The 18546-nt window shown below is 37.2% G+C and overlaps 1 protein-coding gene across 1 annotated transcript in view; it reads right to left on the bottom strand.

Annotated features, from left to right (window-relative positions):
• GABRG2 (gamma-aminobutyric acid type A receptor gamma2 subunit) overlaps nt 1-18546 on the bottom strand; it is a 61788-nt gene that overhangs the window by 26207 nt on the left and 17035 nt on the right. Inside the window, exons 2-6 of the mRNA XM_030459025.1 lie at nt 10783-10931; nt 9050-9117; nt 7852-8072; nt 5147-5229; nt 4301-4438 (exon numbers count right to left, since the gene is read on the bottom strand). Of these exons, the coding sequence (XP_030314885.1) occupies nt 4301-4438; nt 5147-5229; nt 7852-8072; nt 9050-9117; nt 10783-10931 (659 nt within the window). The remainder of the gene's footprint in view (nt 1-4300; nt 4439-5146; nt 5230-7851; nt 8073-9049; nt 9118-10782; nt 10932-18546) is intronic.

The raw sequence follows: 18546 nt of genomic DNA, 5'->3' as shown, positions 1-18546 counted from the left end.
GAAGCTAGAAATTGCACTTGCAGACTGAAGGGATTTAACTGTAAGAACAGCCTTAGAGGTGTATGTTTATTATTGAGGACATATATGTGCCCCAGGCAAATCCAAACTTACTTTAAATGAGCTATCCCTATTCTGTAAACATGAACATTAAGCTGTTCATCACCTTCAAACATCCTTAGCAAATGTGTTTTCTGCCTGGTTATATGAAGGAAAGACTTTTAAGACAGATTCACTTTGCTAATTTGCTGATTTTAACATAAAATTAAAAATGTATTCAAAATTGTTTTTCTTTAAATAATTTAAATATCTTAAATTATCTAGCATTCTTGCTATTAAATGAGCAAATATTATTCTTAAGATTTCTTACATATAAATAATATTATAATAACCATTTTCTGTTATATCCACAAAACAATATGAATTACAAAACCAGTCTTGCCTTTAACATCTGTGCTTTTCCAATAACCCTACATTAGGTTCAGTGGAAGCACTTGTATTCCATATTACCCCTTATTAATTCTTTACTCATATATTAATATTTTGTATCTTTACCCGACCTTTCTAAAGCTCAGTTTAAACTGTAGCAAGCCATGCTTTCAAATATGGCAAACCTTCAGAGACAGAAACTCAGAAAACTAAGCATGACCATTAGAGTCTGTTGAATTGGGTAGTCATGCTGGGGTGGGATGAAAGAGGTTTCAGGCCCCAGCAACTTTTCTCTGGGGACACTCATGATTTCACTTTGCTGGGGTGACTCAACTGACTTTGCATCTAGGAAAAACTGAGTAAAAAAGGTCTGAATTACTGTCTCTATTATTTTAAAAGGCTTTAAATCCCTCTCAGAAGATTAATCATCAAAGAGCCTTTAAAATCTTTTTATGACGAGTTACAGTCAGATGAACTTGAATGTGGATCTTATCAACATTTATAAATATCTAAAAGGTGAGTGTCAAGATGATGGGACCAAACTATTTCAGTAGTGCCCAGCAAAAGGACAAAGGGCAACAGACAAATTGGAACACAGGAAGTTCCATCTGAACATGAGGAAATAATTCTTTACTTTTGAGGGTGACAGAGTACCAGAACAGGCTGTCCAGAGAGGGCTTCAGTACAGGGCTTGGAGTAGGTGATCTTCAGAGATCTAAACCAGAAGCTATACAGATAGAAACTTGGAAAGTCAGATTCTTTCAATCTGTAAGAATTTTAAACATACTGATTCCACAGTGATAGTGGTTGGTTTTTTCCTGCCCATTAAACCACTGAGATCTAGCCCAGCACTGTGGAAGACATAATGAAGCCAAAGAGTCTGTGTTCTGGATGCTTTTTTTGCATGAACACCAAAGCAATGATGACCCTTCCAGCCTCAAGGTTTTATTTCTTCTGCTTTGGCTTGGGGCTTCCCACTGCTTGCCATAAAACTCTTTCCAAGGAGTCTTACAGCAGCTAACAATATTTTGGAGGTGTTTTTCACATGGGTGCTTACACTTGCCCTATAAATGGGAAAGATCCATTTTATGGTGTTTATAAGAAACCATGCCAAAACTCAGTAGTAGTTATATATAACTTACTTGGATTCACAAGTTTCCTTGTTGGAGATGTCATTTGTGTTAAATTCTCTGCTTCTCAGCCTGTACTGGTAAGGTAGCAGGGATTTCCCTATTGCTCTGCTGTCACAGGAATGGATTCGTAGAGATTTCCTATCTGACTACAGGCTGCATGATGAGCAGAGAGGTGTTGGGATGAGGAAAGAAAGTCAGGGGAGACTGTGCAGATTTTCTTGGCTTTTGAGATGTTGCCAAGGGCTGAAGCAGACAGCTGACTTGAGTCTCCTTCCCAACCATTCCAGGAAAAGCCTGTTTCCCTCTTATCTGCAGCTCATAGTCCAGTTTCTTAGGAAGCCTTCGTCTCACTCCTGTCACCTTGCCTGCCTCCCAGGGATTAATATACATGAGGTTCTATATTTTTTCTGATTTTTACAGTTCTGGAAAAACACACATACATAAATCTTAGATGTCTGCATGACAGAGAGGAACCAAACAGCCTACTTACTGTATTAGTTTGTTTATACAGTCATAGGAATTAATCTATAAATACCAATTTTCTGCACAATTAAACAACTTGAATGAGAAAATCTGAAGAATAAAACAGGTATCAGAGGGAGGGAATTGTACTACATCTTTACTCTTTGAAAACATGAGCATGAAATGTAGACTGATTATTTTCAATGAGCAAACTTTTTACAAGAGTTTACAAAAACTTTAGCAAATATTTCTTAGTTGCTATGGTTTGATGAATCACTAAACTGATAAGAGTATCTGGGTTATTTGAAAAAAGTTTATTATTATTAAAAAAAAATATGCAGTAGTAGTTACATTAGATTTGTTTTATCCCCTGACAGCAAAATCAAACTGTTGTAAACTCCCACCACAGCAAAAATCCTCCTCCAGCTGACAGAATCATCTATAACCTTACAGAATGGTGGTATCTGAATGTTAAATAACTAAACTCCTCTTCTATTTTATTTCAAATAATGATAAGTTTGGTACAGCAATATCAAACAATGGTTTATGTCAGTTAAAATAAGGGAGAGTTTGAATCAAAAAGAAAACAAAAGTAATTGATAAGGAAAAGTGCTCCCTACTCTCTTTCTGGACAGGTGTCAAGAATATTTATAAGTAAAACCTTGAGATATAACTATTAAGCTATTTTAAGGTTATCTTAAGGACATTAGCTTAGAGATGAGGATTTTCTCCAAAGCAGTGGACATGACAGTAGGTCTGTTCAGCCTGGTGTCTGCCAACAGCTTCAAATGTTTCACTGTCCTAGAGAGACACTATTAAGCTGAAAGGAAAGTTGAATTATGGTTGAAATAAAATTAATTTTCAACCTGGGTAGGATGAGGCTTTAGATCCCACTTGAGTACACTGCTGCATTTTGTGCTTGGCCTGTTGCAGAGGCAGTCTGAGATGAGTTGTTTTGCTTTTCGTAATTTTGTTTTGAGAGCAATTCCACCATGTCATGTGTAATAGTGGTTATTAGCAGCTATGGCTCATACCCATGCTGCTTTCTTGTCCTCTTTTGCACCTTTGTTTTTATTTTCTTGGGAAAAATGAGAAAGGTCAAATGCTTTCTTGAATAGCTGACTAAATATCCTCCTCAGTTAAAATGGCAGAAGATGCTCCAAGGCAAATGTGGCTACAGCTGGGAGGTTTCATTCCATTTTTGCCCTGCTCATAAGACTCATGTCATTGGTGCTTAATGTCCAGTGATTCAGGAGTTTGAAGCTGAATTATTTCTCAGCCTCTTTGTTTGCACTGCAGTGTAATGCACAGCAGGCTCCTCTCAGCTTTAGAGTATCTCACCCTCATTTTGAACATTACAGCAATGCTGAACTTTTAGACATAACATGGATGGGGATATATCTGAAGTTAAAATTAAAACTGGTGTCTGAATTTAAATCAATACATTTTCCAGAACAATTAAATAAGGCAAAAATCAGAAGCAACCTGAAAGAAAAACTTCTTTCATTTGCTTTTTTTTCTTTTTTGAAAGTAAGAAATCAACGACGAGGGATATCGTGCACATATTCTTATATTAATATGTAATTTCTCTTAGTATTCTTTGCAATTTTCACTGATTTTCTTTTCACTAAGAAATAAACCAGTATCTGTTTAGAGGAATGTATTTTACAGCTTACTTAGTAGGGTTAAAATGTCTATTTTTATCAAACGCTGAGTACTTCCTTATTTATCATTTTAAATTCCATTACTCGTTTCCAAGGAGATAGAAATATGCAGGAAAATCATCTGAGACCCTGATTTGTAAGGCTGTTCTCTTTAATGAGAGTTGAATGTGCCCTATTTTAAGGAATAAAATAAACTTGGAGCTGCTGTAGTAAAGAGGTTGGGACTTCAAATTTCATTCCTGTGCAGGCCTACTTTCTGCTTCTCTAAGTTGGAAGCAGATTGAAAAATAAACAAATCTGTATCACATTGTCGTTTAGTGGCTCAGCTGAGCTTTTTTTATGCTGAAGAAGGATAAGGAGGTTCCCTCACACACCTTTTGTGGTAGGGGCTTTCTCCTGACAGTTGTACGTATTTATTGGAGCACCAGTAGATGACAAATATATTTTCTGCCTCAGTTCTTCAGAAATACTAAAGCCTGGATGCTTCTATAGGTATTTAAAAGTCTGTAATTCTTTGGTGAAGTGCTAATGCTAAGTCTAAGAGAGATCTTTCTTTTTTCTGTCTTTTCATAAAGTCCTAAATGAACCTGAAATTAAACAGATCAGTTGTCTTACCTGATGTAGTCTTCACCACCTCAGTTGTATTTCTTAATCCTGTGAAGGAGAACTGGTAAAGCCTCCAGGACCTGGTGTCCCCCACCTCCACCGAGCTGCGCTTCCACTGGTAAATGATCTCTTCTCTTGGGTAACCATCTTAGTGCAATGGAAAACACAGAATTTGTTTCACAGTCATTGCCAGAATTTTAGTGTACATTGGGGAATAAAAATACTGCTTTATATTTCTGGAAAAAAATTGGAGAAGCATATTGCAAGTATATTATAGACATGTTTTCCTCGAGTTACTTAGTGTCTTTTACTTAATGTCACATTTTTTTGATTTTTTTTCTTTTTTTATAAATCAAAATAGCTCTTGAGAAAAAAATTTTGAAAATGAGATTTCCACTTTTGTGGATCCAATAGGATGCAATTTTACCTGTCCTCCAGTCATAGCCAAAATGAATGCAGCTGGACCAGGAATTCATACCTTCACCTGACTGAAAAATGTCAAACTCTTGACTCCAACTATTGATAGTAAAACACCCATACACAGAAAGAAAGAAAGAGAATCAAGCCATGAGGCTTTGATGCTGAAAGTAAAAATTTCTATTGGTATGCTAAAATATAAGCATAAATTAACCACATAGGTCCCAGAAATGGTATTCATTTTATACAGCATTCCTCAATTATATTTATGAGCGTATATGATTCATGTACTTGAAAATACTATTAACATAAAAATGAAGATCTTTGGACTGTGTCTAGTTAACACCATAGCCCTTGCTGATTTTATGTGTATATACATTTATAATAAGTGGTTCAGTGTGTGTAAGAAAAAGGGATATTTCTAGGCATGTTACTTACAGCTTGAAAATTCCAGGGGACAGGAATGGACATCCATTGGGAAGTTGTGTAACTGTAGCTGACATTCAGCATCAATTGTCAGCCTGAGGAGAAAGAGATGGGGATATACAGAACACACTTGAGAAGTTTGTCCTGAAAGCTCCATCATGGCAAGCAAAATGAGCTTCTTATTAATATGGAATGTGGCACTGGACTATGGAAATATATATATGTATATATATATAAAGTAAAACTAAACTATTGATATGTGTGTATTAATTTGGATATTCCAAGCACAGTTTCTTTTAAGCAGGGTTTCATTTTTGGTTACACAGGCCCTGATTGCTGCTTTCTGGACAGTGTAGTAGAATATGGTATTCAAGTTCTGTTCTTATGCATCTGAAATGACAGTGTTACTCATGGCTGGCAAATCCATAAGTAGTGATAGAGGTCATTTTATGAGCAGTGACAAATCTCTGTGTCACAACATGCCATAATGCACTAGGGGAATGTATTTTACATGACAAAGATTGTATTCCAGCAATGATGGATGGGAGTCCAAATTTAGACATCTGCATCCAAGACAGCCATGGCTAGTGGAAAGGCACTCAGAGGATATTCTTATATAGTTTCATGCCAAAATAAGGTATTTAAATCAAATCAGAAGAATGTACTAAAAGGTGTTTCTACCTACTGAATAGCAGGATTCTCTCCATGATAACTTGGGTGCTGTAGGTGCTACAGGAAATGTCTCCATGATCACTCAGCTAGTGTAGGATCAAGTGGAGACGTGTACTTTTAGAAATCCAAAATTAAATGAGACTTATTCCCTGATGTGCCTTCTAAAAACTCCAGTATTTTAGTCCTTTAATTATTGCTGGTCTATACATAGCTCCATCCCTGCCATGAGCTGCATGATACTTTGAAAAGGAGGGAGCAGGTGGGATGGGAGAGGGAAAAGTGAAAGGGGGGAAAAATGCAAGAGCAGAGTGATATTTATTTGTTCTTTGAGTCTCTCTCCAGCAATCTCATACCCCTCTTGTACTGGAGACCCTAGCACTGGACTCAGTACTCCAGGTGTGTCTCCCTGGTACTGAGCATGGACCTCATAGTCCCAGTCTGTCACTTCAGGCACATGAAATCCACCTCCATGTCCAGTTATTTAGCCCATAACCAGTTATACTCCACCAAGGTAAATGTTCATTTTCCCACTTTTCTACTGGTCCCAGGGAGCTGGGGTTACTGAAGGCAGGGTCTTAATAGGAAAGACAGGTGCAAAGAAGGCATTGTGTACCACAGCCTTTTGGTGTCCTTTGTGACTGGGTCCCCATTCCTGTTCAGCAATGTGCCCATATTTTCCCTATTCTTACTTTTGCTGAGGATGCACATGTAGAAATCCTTTTTGCTTTCATGTCCATAGGCAAATTTAATTCCAGAAGAACTTTGACTTTTCTAACCTTGTCCTAAATTGTTCAGATGCAACTCTATATTCTTCTTGGGTCATCTGTCTCTGCATCCACCTCTAGTGAAGTGGTGGGACTCTCGTTTTTTTGTTTGTTTGTTTGTTTTTTTGTTGGTGTGTTTTTTTGTTTGGTTGGGGTTTTTGTGGTTTTGTTTATTTTTTTCACATGGGAGTTTTTTCAGGATACATGCAGGCTGTGTTGATACAGGCAGGCTACCTGCTAATTTAGTTTGACTTCCTGCTGGTCAGGCTGGATCGTTGTTGAGCCTGGGGAAGGTGAATGAGCAGATCAACTATCTCTTCTACAGTGTTCTTCTCTTCAGGACAGAAACCTGTCTCTGATGATATCTTATATCATTTATGGATTAATCCAGGTTGAATCCTTACTGGTGCTTGCTGTGTGTCACTAGAACTCTGCATACATTAATAACAGATAACTGCTTTTGAGTTTTGTCAGGTATTTCTCTTTCTAATGAAAGAAACCTAGGGTTTTGAAGAGAAAAGTGATGAAATCTAAAGAGACAGTATCATAGAATCATAGAATTGGCTGGGTTGGAAGGGACCTCAGAGATCATCGAGTCCAACCCTTTTACCACCGTTGCAGTTACTAGACCATGGCACTGAGTGCCACATCCAGTCTCTTTTGAAATATCTCCAGGGATGGAGAATCCACTACATCCCTGGGAAGTGTAGCTAAGTCCAAATTTTACATTTTAAAAGTGGACCTAGGACCCTTTTTTGTCTATTTACTTTGACTTGCACTGGATTTCAATTCTGAACATTCTCTCATCTCTTTTGGTGATGCAATGTGTAATGAATGTAAAATAACCATGAAATAAAGTTTCTCTTTGTAATTCAGACAGTTGCAATGTTAGGAAGTTGTCTTAACCAAAACTAGGGATCTATTAATTACCATTATAATGAGTAATAACTTTTCTTCAAACCTTTTTTTTGGCAGAAAACAATAAAACACTCCTGAAAATGCAGATTAGTTGCTATAACTGTGCTTATATTCATTTTACTATAAGAAGGGGATTATTGTGAAGTGAGACAGTACAATCTATAGGAAGAAATAAACTTTTCTATGTCCATATAAAATAAATTGCATGCAACTAGGATCTTCTCAGTATTTCCCTTCTCTAAGGTTGCATGCATAAGTAAATAGTAAAAAATATTTTTTCTTTCAGTTAATGCCACATAACCAGAATTCATATTTTCTTTTGCTTTCCCTAGAGAAACTGAAATCAAAGTCAGGTATAAATACCTTAATGTGTACAGCACTCTGCCATCATTCCAGATCCTGAGCATCCTATTAGGAGTTGTTATCCAGTGAGCATCAGCTTTCTTGGAATTTCGGAAGAATGTATCTGGTATCCAGATCTTCCCAACCATGTTGCTGTTTAACCTGAGCACTTTTATGGTGCTGTTGAACTTCAGACGTCTGTCATACCACGTTTGGGCGAAAAATATATCAATTGTATATTCCTGTTGTGTTAACCAGAAATACTGATGAAAACAGAGCACTCAGAATTTCACATAATTCCTGATATGCTTTCCTTATTTTCACATGAAAAAGTGTGAAGTGTAGATGATGATACTAGAACTGACAAAAACAATTTTCTGCCAATTTTCAAGGGCATGGTTTACTAAAGATTACAGTTTTTAAACTATTCTGTTATTTTCTCACTGACAGGGGAAGCTAAGATGCAATTAAGTGGTGTAAGCACCTTTCTAATTCTGACTCCATACCTCAAACAATGTCTCATCAGGTTTGACAACAATTATTTAGTCTTTTGGATATAGGATAGGAAAAATTTGAGCTGACTCAGCTCCATTAATTGCCTGTGCCCTCCCAGCTGATATCAGAAGTGGTGAAGTCTCATTTTACGTGTCACCACTGGGCAGCCAAAAGCTGAAGAGGGAAATACAGAGGGGAACGATGCAATCTGAATTTTCTTTTATGCATGAAAACTACATGAATGAAGTAGAAATTGTCCTAAGGCCAGAATACTTTCCCCCACCTGTATGAAGATATAATTAAATTTCTCTGTTGGAACTATGTAAAAAGGAGAGGAGATAAGATCTAGGCTTTTTTGTTGTTTTGTTGTGGTTTTTTTCCTCTCTTGGTAGCAAGAGTGGCAATATGAGTGGTGAAAGTTTCTTTTTGTTTTATAGCAATACGAAAGCTTAGTTTTACAGGATATAAATTACTACAAAGCCCTTGCAAGTAAAAGTGTGAGTATAGGTTATAATTATTTAATTTTTCAGCATATAGTTCAGTTTCCCTATCTTGTACAGGCTCATAGCTCATATGGTCCTCACATTCATCATAATAATGAGATTTTAAATATAATAGAGGCATAGCACAACATGGAAACTGATGAAAAGTTTGGTGTGTCAAAAACGATGGAGGCTTTGTAACAATGTGAAAATTGGAGGAGAATTGACAATCATTGACTTACCATATTGATAGCATTCACTGGCCCAATGCTATTTACATACATGTCAGTGTGAATTACTGTGGGTTTAACTGTAAGAGAAACAATAAGGATCAGTACCATGAGTGGAGGCCAAAATCAACTACACAGTTCAAACACAAGCAAAATATTAGTACCTCTTTTGATGTCTATGGCTACCCTAAATCTAAATTGCATACAAAATAAAAACTTACAGCAATGTCTCCAGTTTGATATTAGTTGGAGACACTCGCAGACAAATGTTTGTATTGTTTATTCTGTCAGGGAGAATTTACTTATGCTATGAGAACAGTGATAGCAGAGCTGTTACCCACTCCCAGACCCATTTTAAAGTATGTTTTTTGTCAGGTCACAGAAACACTTCTGACAAAACACAACCAAGCAAACTATTTGTGTTGCTTCGCATCACTCGTTTTACATTTTAGAGTCATATAATGTATAGAGGGGTTGGAATATATAATGGTATAATATAATGGGGGTTGGAAGGGACCTTTAAAGGTCACCTAATCCAACCCCCCTGCAGTGAGGTGTATCAATCCTCACCTTGAATGTCTCCAGGGATGGGGCCTCCACCACCCCTCTGGGCAACTTGTTGCAGTATTTCACCACTGTTGTAGTAAAGAACTTGGTAATATGTATTCTAAATAGATTGATTTATTGTGATATTATTCTATTGTAGCTTTATTATTTTTTCTTATACACCAAAACATTATTTTTTTGCCTAAATGCTTTTATGAAGGCTTAATTCCTTTCTGTTCTCTTAAGTCTTGGACTGGAAGAATAAGACAAATTCCTCTGCTGATTTACACCAAATGCATACATTGAAGGTTAAATACTTATGTTATCCCTTACTGTGAAAAATTCCTTGGTTTATAAGCCACTATAAACTTGTTAGAAACAGCTTCCTTCATTAACCTTGATGCTTTCTGCTTTTTTCTGCCTGCCTCATCCGTGAGTTCTGTTTGCATTTTTCTATAATCTTATTACTGCTGTATCCTCTTCTCCAGAGGTATTGTCTGCCTGCTTGCTGCACACATGGGGCCTTCTCAAACTGATTTGCAGCAACTCAATGAGATTTATCTCTTAAAGCTTCCGCAGTAATCTGTGGAGAGAAAGATTCCTGCAAAATGGGGTTCAGTCAAATTACACTTCCATTCTGCGTCCAGGCTCAGGTCTGTACAATTATATTGGCCATGGGGAAATCTGGGGAGGTCAGCCTTGCTTTTTTGTCAACCTATTTCTCTGTGCCCCTTTCCCGAGCTGCTTCTCATCCTGCTGTGCAAGTCAGGGCCCATGCTGCTTCAGTCACTGCAGAATGTTCCAGGCTCTGTGTTCATCATATCATGCAAAGATCAGGCTGTAGTATCTTCCTTGCCAGTATATTATTTGTGATTCTCTAAGACCCTCAGATCTATAAAGATAGAAACTTGCTTTTTAATTCCCCAGAATTCCTAACCTCTATGCATGGGCATCATTATAAGCAGCCTGATTCAGCAAATCACAACAGTCTGCTAAATCTATCCAGAGATATTTAATAAATCTTAAATTATGTCAGCTTCCAAAATCATGACCGCTTTTCATGCCACATTTTCCTGCATTTTATTTTGCTCTCGTAACTACTTTGCCTGGCTTCTGCTTTCTATGTAACATATTACAGTATGAAAATTTGTTCTTTTCACTGCTTAGTCAAAAGTGGTTAAAAAGGAAAGCCAACATACCTCCTATGTCAGGTCTCAACTTGTTGTCGTATCCTTCCAGCAAGCCATTTAAAATAAGAGTGACATCACTCTCATGGACTTTGGGAGTCAAAACCCAAGTCTTATTTGTAGTGTAATCTTCATAATCATCATCTCCCTTTTGGGTGGAACTGTTAAAAAAATTAAAATAAAGAAATGGAGAGCCTTGAAAAATACAAATTTGCAGGCAAGATCTTTTGAAACAATGTACACATAATAAAGATTTTAACATTATGGTACAAAACATTCAAAAAAGTCCTGCTCTAGGAAAGAAGAAAGAAAGTCTTTCTTCCACTTTAGCAATAATTCCTTTTAGAACAGTTGAAACAATATTCTATTTATTTGAAGGAACCATCAGTGCTTATCACCTTTTGTATGCCTGTTTTTTCTCCCACTGACTCAGCTGAGACCCATTTTGAAAAAAGTCTAATTGTCACTTATATGCATCTCTCCACCAAAATATCACTTTGTATGCACAGTGTTGTTTTGTTACTTCTTTTTGAGAGAAAAATTTGATCCAACACCTTCCTGACAAGGCCTGTAATTAGATTCATTTAAACAAATTGTCACAAAGCTTTTCTCTACTCTGATGAACTCGAGCTTATTACTCACTTGGGAAATTCAGAGTGAATTCTTGCTTATGGTTTTCATTCTCACTTTTGCTAACCAGAAACCAGAGAGGGGAAATAGTCTGTCTACCATTTTTTTTTCCTACTGACCAGTGTGATAGCAGATATAGTATAATCCAACCTCCTTAGCAGAGTAAAAAGGGCAAGTTTGGAATCAGAAATGTGTAGCCTTATTGGAGATTTTGTTTTCTTAACATATGTGCCTCCAGTTCTGGGAGAGAAGATAGGAACTACTTAAGAATATGACATTGTCAGATATTTTAATTTCAGAATGTCAGTGGTAATCAGCTGACTGGTGTTAGGCAACTCCAAGTTGTTTGCATAATATGCCAGTGCCCTTCATTTCTGACCTGCTTCTGTGAAAAAGTTGGAGCACTGCTGGATAGGGAAAATCTTAATAACAATACAAATGACTGAAGCTGGTGGGTGGAGTTAGAATGCAAATGGGTCAAAAGCAGAAAATTTAATTTTCCTATTTCAGAGTCTGTACAGAAGTAGGGAGAGCACAGAGCAGCAGATTCTCATGGGGGCTGGAACTCATGTTTGGCACACAAGATTGAAAGCAGACACAGCTGAGAATGGTCATGGGTGCAGTACATGAGGGGGTAACTATTTCCAGTCATTCTGTTAAAGGAGGTCGTGTCTCAGCTGAGCTGCTGTCCTGCTGCATCCCTGCTTAGATCTACCCAGAGCGGGTGACCTGAAGGCCTCCCTGTGCTGAGCACTTGGGAGCTGTAAACTGCACAAATACAACTTAAATACAAAAGAGGCTTTAGCTTCTTCCTTCCCCATGGGCACAACCTAACAGCAAGGAATCACAGCATCTCTGTTCCTCTCTGTATAAGACTCTGCTTCCCAGGAGGTGCTGAAGGTACAGGGAAATTGGAAGCCTGAGAGTCTGCATAGGGCTGTAGCAAGCAGGAATGCACAGCATGCACGAGGGCCAGTTGTGTTCCATTCAACTGAGCTTGGAAACTGCTCCTGAAGCTAAGGTTAATTAACCTGTGCCTTCATTACATGTGCTGAGTAGCACAGGCTGCAGCCTCCAGGCAATATCTTACCCATCCTGCACCAGCAACCTGTATCTGGGAGCTTCAGCAACCCAACCTCCTTCCTCTGGCTACACAGGCCTGAATCTGTAGTGTTTTACTGGTGATTAAAAGCAGAGTTTTGATTGGCAACATGCTATGTAGTGTTCTGCTGGTACTGACAAATAGGCGAGGATAATTTAAATTGATGGGGGAAATTTGTTTATTCAGCTGTCTGGACTTCAAAGATCTAATTGTAATTCAAAGGAACAGAACTGAAGCAAGGTTCTCCCTCCTGGAGGAAAGGAAATGAAGTTTTTGCAAACAGAAGGCACTAGATTCTGTGCAACATGAATTAAAAATCCTCTCTTTCTCTGAAAAGCCACACTCCTGTCTTATAACCAGTCAAACCCATTCTCCAAGAAGAACAGTTTTTTTCTGAATGGAAAAGAAAAATTACATCATATACATTCTTTCACAAAGGCAATGTGTTCCTGAATATTAATGTGATGAGAGAGCTTCAAAAGTCAAACGGCCAGTTAATGGTGTAATAGGATCTGGTGTTACTGGACAGTGCAAAATTGGAAGATGAAAAAGTCTATTTGTCTAAGACTTGCCTCAAATCTAGAATGGATTTACTGAACAGCAGTCCACAGTCATTAAAACTTCCATTTGCTCTTGATAATTACTTGTAGGAAAGAAATAGCTGTTTGTTTGATGCTATTTCAAGCCATTTTGGCATTCTAAATTTCAAAAAACAGCAAATGTTTGATGAGATTAATACAAGGAGAGGGAACACAACAAATGTAACTTGGAAAAAAGGCCACTGAATTTCAGCTTTCATCTGAATTCTAAGTGGAACATAAGTTGGCGTGGGTATCCAATTATCTAAATGTCTGTGTAAAAGCTTCATACCCGCCAGAACAATCAGAGGTGTATCTGTCCAGATGAGCAGTGCTATAGCTGTGCAATGCCATTAATGCTAATGAAAGTTAAAATGACAAAAGCCCTCTTCATCTCCTTGAGGCTTTCAGTTCAGTCCTTCTGATCATAGAGCCTAAATTTTGCAAGTGCTTTTCATTTCCACAGCAAATTCTGCAAAGCCCAGATTATACCCATGCTGCAATCTTTATTTTTGTAAATTGTAGGTATTTTCAGATCAGTTAATGTAGCTTGCAGACTGCAGGTTTTTGAAAGATAATGTTTCAGGCACTGCCATGAGAACTCACTGTTTGAGAGATTCCCACTTCTGGTATTAATACTTTCAATGCACAAGACTGCTTTACCTAAATCCAGTTTCCCTATTTGGCAAAGAGATGGCTTAAGAGGGTCAGAACCCAAACTTGAAGCTTCCAGTCTCAGAGTAATTAAAGTTAGAAGGCTGCTTTGGAGGTCATTTGGCCCAATCCCTGTTCAGTTTGCCAGCTAAGCCTGCATGAGGTACCTATGATTGTAATTAATAACATATGTATATATATATATACACGCACACACACACACAGAGATATATATATATATGAATGTGAGTGTGCCTAACATTGAGGAAGTCTTTCTGTGTGTCAAAATGCTTGAAATACGTCTTCACAAACCAGATGTAAGGCAGAATTTTCTGCATGATAATTAGCATTTATCAGTTGAGATCTGCAAATGCCTTAATTAGGGTTACAGGCATATTTGTGGGAGGGATGACGGCAAAAAACTGAATTGTATTTTTAGATTTATTTGATGAAATGTGCAAATATCTATGAACTAGTATCTCACTCTACAATTACAAACAAACCTCATTCTGACAGTGAGGCTTTTACCATGGCAGAGGCTAAAAAAACTTCTAACTCTTGTTTCCTATATTTCTCTGTAAAATACACCTATTAATCCAAATTCTGCCTTGAAGAAATTGTAGCTTTATTTATAGCATATACGTAGCTCTTTTGAGTGCTCATTAGAGAGGTGGAACTAGACCACAAACTGAGGCTACTGATCAGGACCTTTGCTAATGCATGTAATCTGTAAGTTTTTTGCAATACCACATGGGTAATGTTTAATCATTCATGGAGAAAGTGGGCAGAGGTACCTAATGCAGGCAGAACTGGGTTCACCAACCAAAGACACAGACCCAGTGAAAAGCTCCTCTATTTCATTGGCATGATCTCTTTTACAAACCCCTTAGTGTTAAAAGAATTATTTCTATGCTGGAAATATGTTGAAATAGTAGAAGATGAGTTCAGTCAGTCCTAGAAGATCTGTCTACTGAGAAATCAAATCACAGATGAGTTAGGAAAAAAAATGTTTTCCCTTCTTTTCTGAACCTTGTCCAGAAGATACAGCAAAGCCCATTAGGCAAAGGTTTCATTAGAGAGCTGATAGTGTTCTCTTAGCAGTCTGGAAACATGGAAGTCCACATTAACAGTTTGGGAATCCATTTTCCATTTTATTAAGCTCAGCATGATATCTCTTCTGCTGAAGTAAAAGTAGTAAAGATCATGGAAGTAAAGATTGATACATAAAAATAGCCACTTTAGTAAAATTTAACAAATATTTGTGGTAGTGGCATGTAGCTGTCTTACATTATTATCCTTGAAAGCTTTTTGGCTTAAATTCTGTCGTTAAAAGTTCAAAATAAAGGGTGGGCTATTTATTTAAAAACTACTATTTTTTACCTAATTGCTAATATAAAGTCAGCACTCTAACTTTTGGTCTCTGCTGTTCCATAACATCTCTATCTCAGAGAGATAGAGAAGAATCATACTTCCAGAAGAGCCATACGTAGCATTTCTTGGAAGCACAATACCATATGGTGGTAAAGATACACTATACATTATTTAAAATCAGAGCAGCAATAATTTTCCAATCTAAACTGAGGGACAGATTGGGCACAGATTGTCTTATTTCATTAGTGAGCAATAACTCACAAAGGATATCCCTTTGAAATAAGGTAAATATTTCCTAATCCCCTGGAACAAGATTTTCATGACTTGTTGTTTGTAGTAAAAGATGGAAAACACTCCAGTGCAAAAGCCTACCATGGCTGCTTGGTCTCTCAGCATTCAGATGTGAGGTCCTGTATCTGTGTGGTCAAAATCCCTGTAATTTCAGTGACTTTAAATAGTAGACTCCAGTTCATACCTGCTGTGGCTCTTACCTTTAACTTTGCTAAATATAGAAAGTGAATTTTAGTTTTTTCTGGTTGTATTATTAAGAAACTTCACACAGGAGCCAATTGTTGTGGCTGGAATCTGCCTGAAATTGCATCACTGTTTACAAGCAGAATCAGAGTAGTCAAAAAGTGCCTAAAGAAAATGGAACTGTGGAAGTGCTGAATAGTCAACAACTAATTAGTTTGAGTAAAAATTGAAGTTTATTTGTCAAAAAACATCTGCCCAATTCCATCTTTCATGCCAAGTAGACTACAGAAGGTGCAGAGCTCTCAGCAAAGGTTTAGTAAACTACTCACACATACAACGAGTCTTCCATCTAAATCTTAAATGTTTTCTATGTATCAGTAAAGGATTGGGATAAAGCTTTTTTTTTTTCTTTTACCTAACAGCACTGTTTAACTTAATGAATAGTCAAGCTAAAGTCATTTTTGATGCGCCTAAAAAATTACCCTAATCTGTAGGTCATACATTATTCATTATGATAACACAGTCTTGGTGAGGGAAGGATATATCCCAGGTTCCCAGTGTGGATACAGAGATGCTGAATGCAGATGTGACATGAGAATATAGAAAATGGTGTTTATGCAAGAGATAACAGTGCCAGTGGAAATCTTGATATATCTATGTTGTTTCTTGTTGACTGACAATTGTATTTTGAGTAAAGATACCTGAACTGAAATAGAAAATATTTTCACAGTGCTGTATGCTGAGTTCTCTCTCACTCTTCATGTTTCTATTTTATTTGTCTTTAAATCTTAAAGGCTGTGCCCAGGACTAGGCTTCTATCGTAACTATAAAAATTGATATATATTTTTTTCTTACTACTAAATGTTATCATAATATCTAACCTTTGCTTTTCTCAGAATGCGAATCAGGTAATGTGAAGGTTTAGACTCATCCCAAGTAGATTCCCACATGAGGGATAGAAACACAGAGTAATGCTTTCCTTAAGAGGAAAAGAGGAGATTCAGTGACTTACAAGTACTTCTAGAAAAGGAAATCAAGACTGTGTTGAGAGATTTGGACTAGGAAATCACAGAGTAAGGGTCTTGTCCTATTCCCTCTACCTAGAGCTCTGGTGCTGGTGAGATTGTAATTCTGGTACCTGGATGGAGCTTTAGGGTCATGGAATCATTTTGGTTAGAAAGGATCTTTAAGATAAACCTTTGAGATCCTTAAGATAATCAAGTCCCACCATTAGCCCAGCACAAAGTCCACCTCCTTATTTCAGAAGATTCTGAAATAGTAGATCAGCAATATTTTCAGAAAAACTTGTTTCATATGTGGCTTCTAGAGAATATTAGCTGTGTTTTGGCTACTTGATGTAGTCATGTAGCAAAGGGAGGCTTTGGAAGTTCACAATGAGAAAGAAAATACTTTTTCCTCTACTTAATGCTTCCAGTAGGTTGGATTTTAGGTAGGTCACCTGTAGAAGATGGTTTATTTGCCAGGCTACTGCTACTGCTATTGTTCCAAGAATTAAATATTTAATAACTTGTCATGAAATGATCACTGCTTGAAGGCAAAATAAAGCTGTGTTTTTCTGTCATTCTTAAGTCACAGAGGTACTGAAGTGTACAATAAAGTAATTGTTAAAATAATACTGTAATTCTCATAAATAAATTGTTACAGCTGAAACACTATGATTATGTAGGGACTGAGCACAAAGGTCTCAAAATGGGTATTGAAGACCCAGAAATCACTGGAGTAGCACAGATGAGGACTCCGAGCAGATGACTTTTCAATCATCTTCACAGTCCATGAAGGCCCTGGATTGCCAGCAATTGGCCATTTCTAAAACTATGCCTGCCCTGAGTTTTAAAGGCCAGCAATATTCCTGTGAAGGTTTACACTCTTTTCCATGGAATGAAATGATTCCTGGAAACACACAACCCCAGTGTCATGCTCTGGCTTTTACATGTTTGCCTCCAGTCCTTCAGCAGTTCACAGCACCCTCACTGGTACTTGTCACCCATTTTCACTAATACAGTCTAATTCTTAATCCTTTTCACAGACTTCTAAATTGTCATGGCTGTGATGTTTTTATATTAAAAGATAATATTGAATTAATAAAATTAATTAAGATAAAACTGTAAGTCAGAGGAGACTGGCTTATCTTTCCATCATTCTACATCCTCCCCAAGATGTGCTCTCCCACCTAATTACATCGTAAGTTCTATCCCTCTGTATTTAGAGTTAAGGTATCTCTTTTTCTTCTTTGCAGCTTCAGCTGAATGTGGCAAGTGCTTACATACAAAGGGTGAAAAATGAAAATTTTAATTTGGTTCAGGTTTTCCTTCTTTGCTATAAATTTGTGAAAAAGCATTTTAAGCAAGCTCATATTTTGAACATGTTACCAATGAAACTTGTGGTTTGTAACATTTATTGTTTTCTAGTTCACTGTAGTAAAAAATTGCAGTGCAATTTTTGCATTGCTGAACTCATAAGTGATCATGAGGAAAATTGTCTCTTTTTAAATATTTCTAGTACCAATAAAATGGCCTCATGGCAAGTTATCACCAAAATTACCAGAAACAGGGACCAGTGTTAACAGTCCTGGCAAAGGACCAAAAGCTGAAATGTAGCAAGCAGTGTAGGAACAGTTTCTCCAGCAGAAAAATGAAGCATGTTGATTCAATACGTTGATCAAAGATCTATCAGAACAGAGCAATGTAACTGAACAATGTACCACAGTATAAAATTGAGGGCAGGAAGAGGAAATATATGCTGTCTCCAGAGAGGCCAGCAAAATGTAGAGGGATGAAACCGACTTGTGTATCCAGTAAGGAATGAGAGATAATTATAGGAACAAGCACACATCATTCATTTTGAACAGCCTGAGCCTGAAGAGCAGCATTTATACTTATGAGGGCTCTGGAGGACTCCAAGGTCAGATGATTCAGATAAACCTCCATAACTTAACATGTTGATTTT

The sequence above is a fragment of the Calypte anna genome, chromosome 13 (assembly GCF_003957555.1).
Source record: "Calypte anna isolate BGI_N300 chromosome 13, bCalAnn1_v1.p, whole genome shotgun sequence".
Lineage (NCBI taxonomy): Eukaryota > Metazoa > Chordata > Aves > Apodiformes > Trochilidae > Calypte > Calypte anna.
This window is presented reverse-complemented; position numbering and strand designations above follow the sequence as displayed.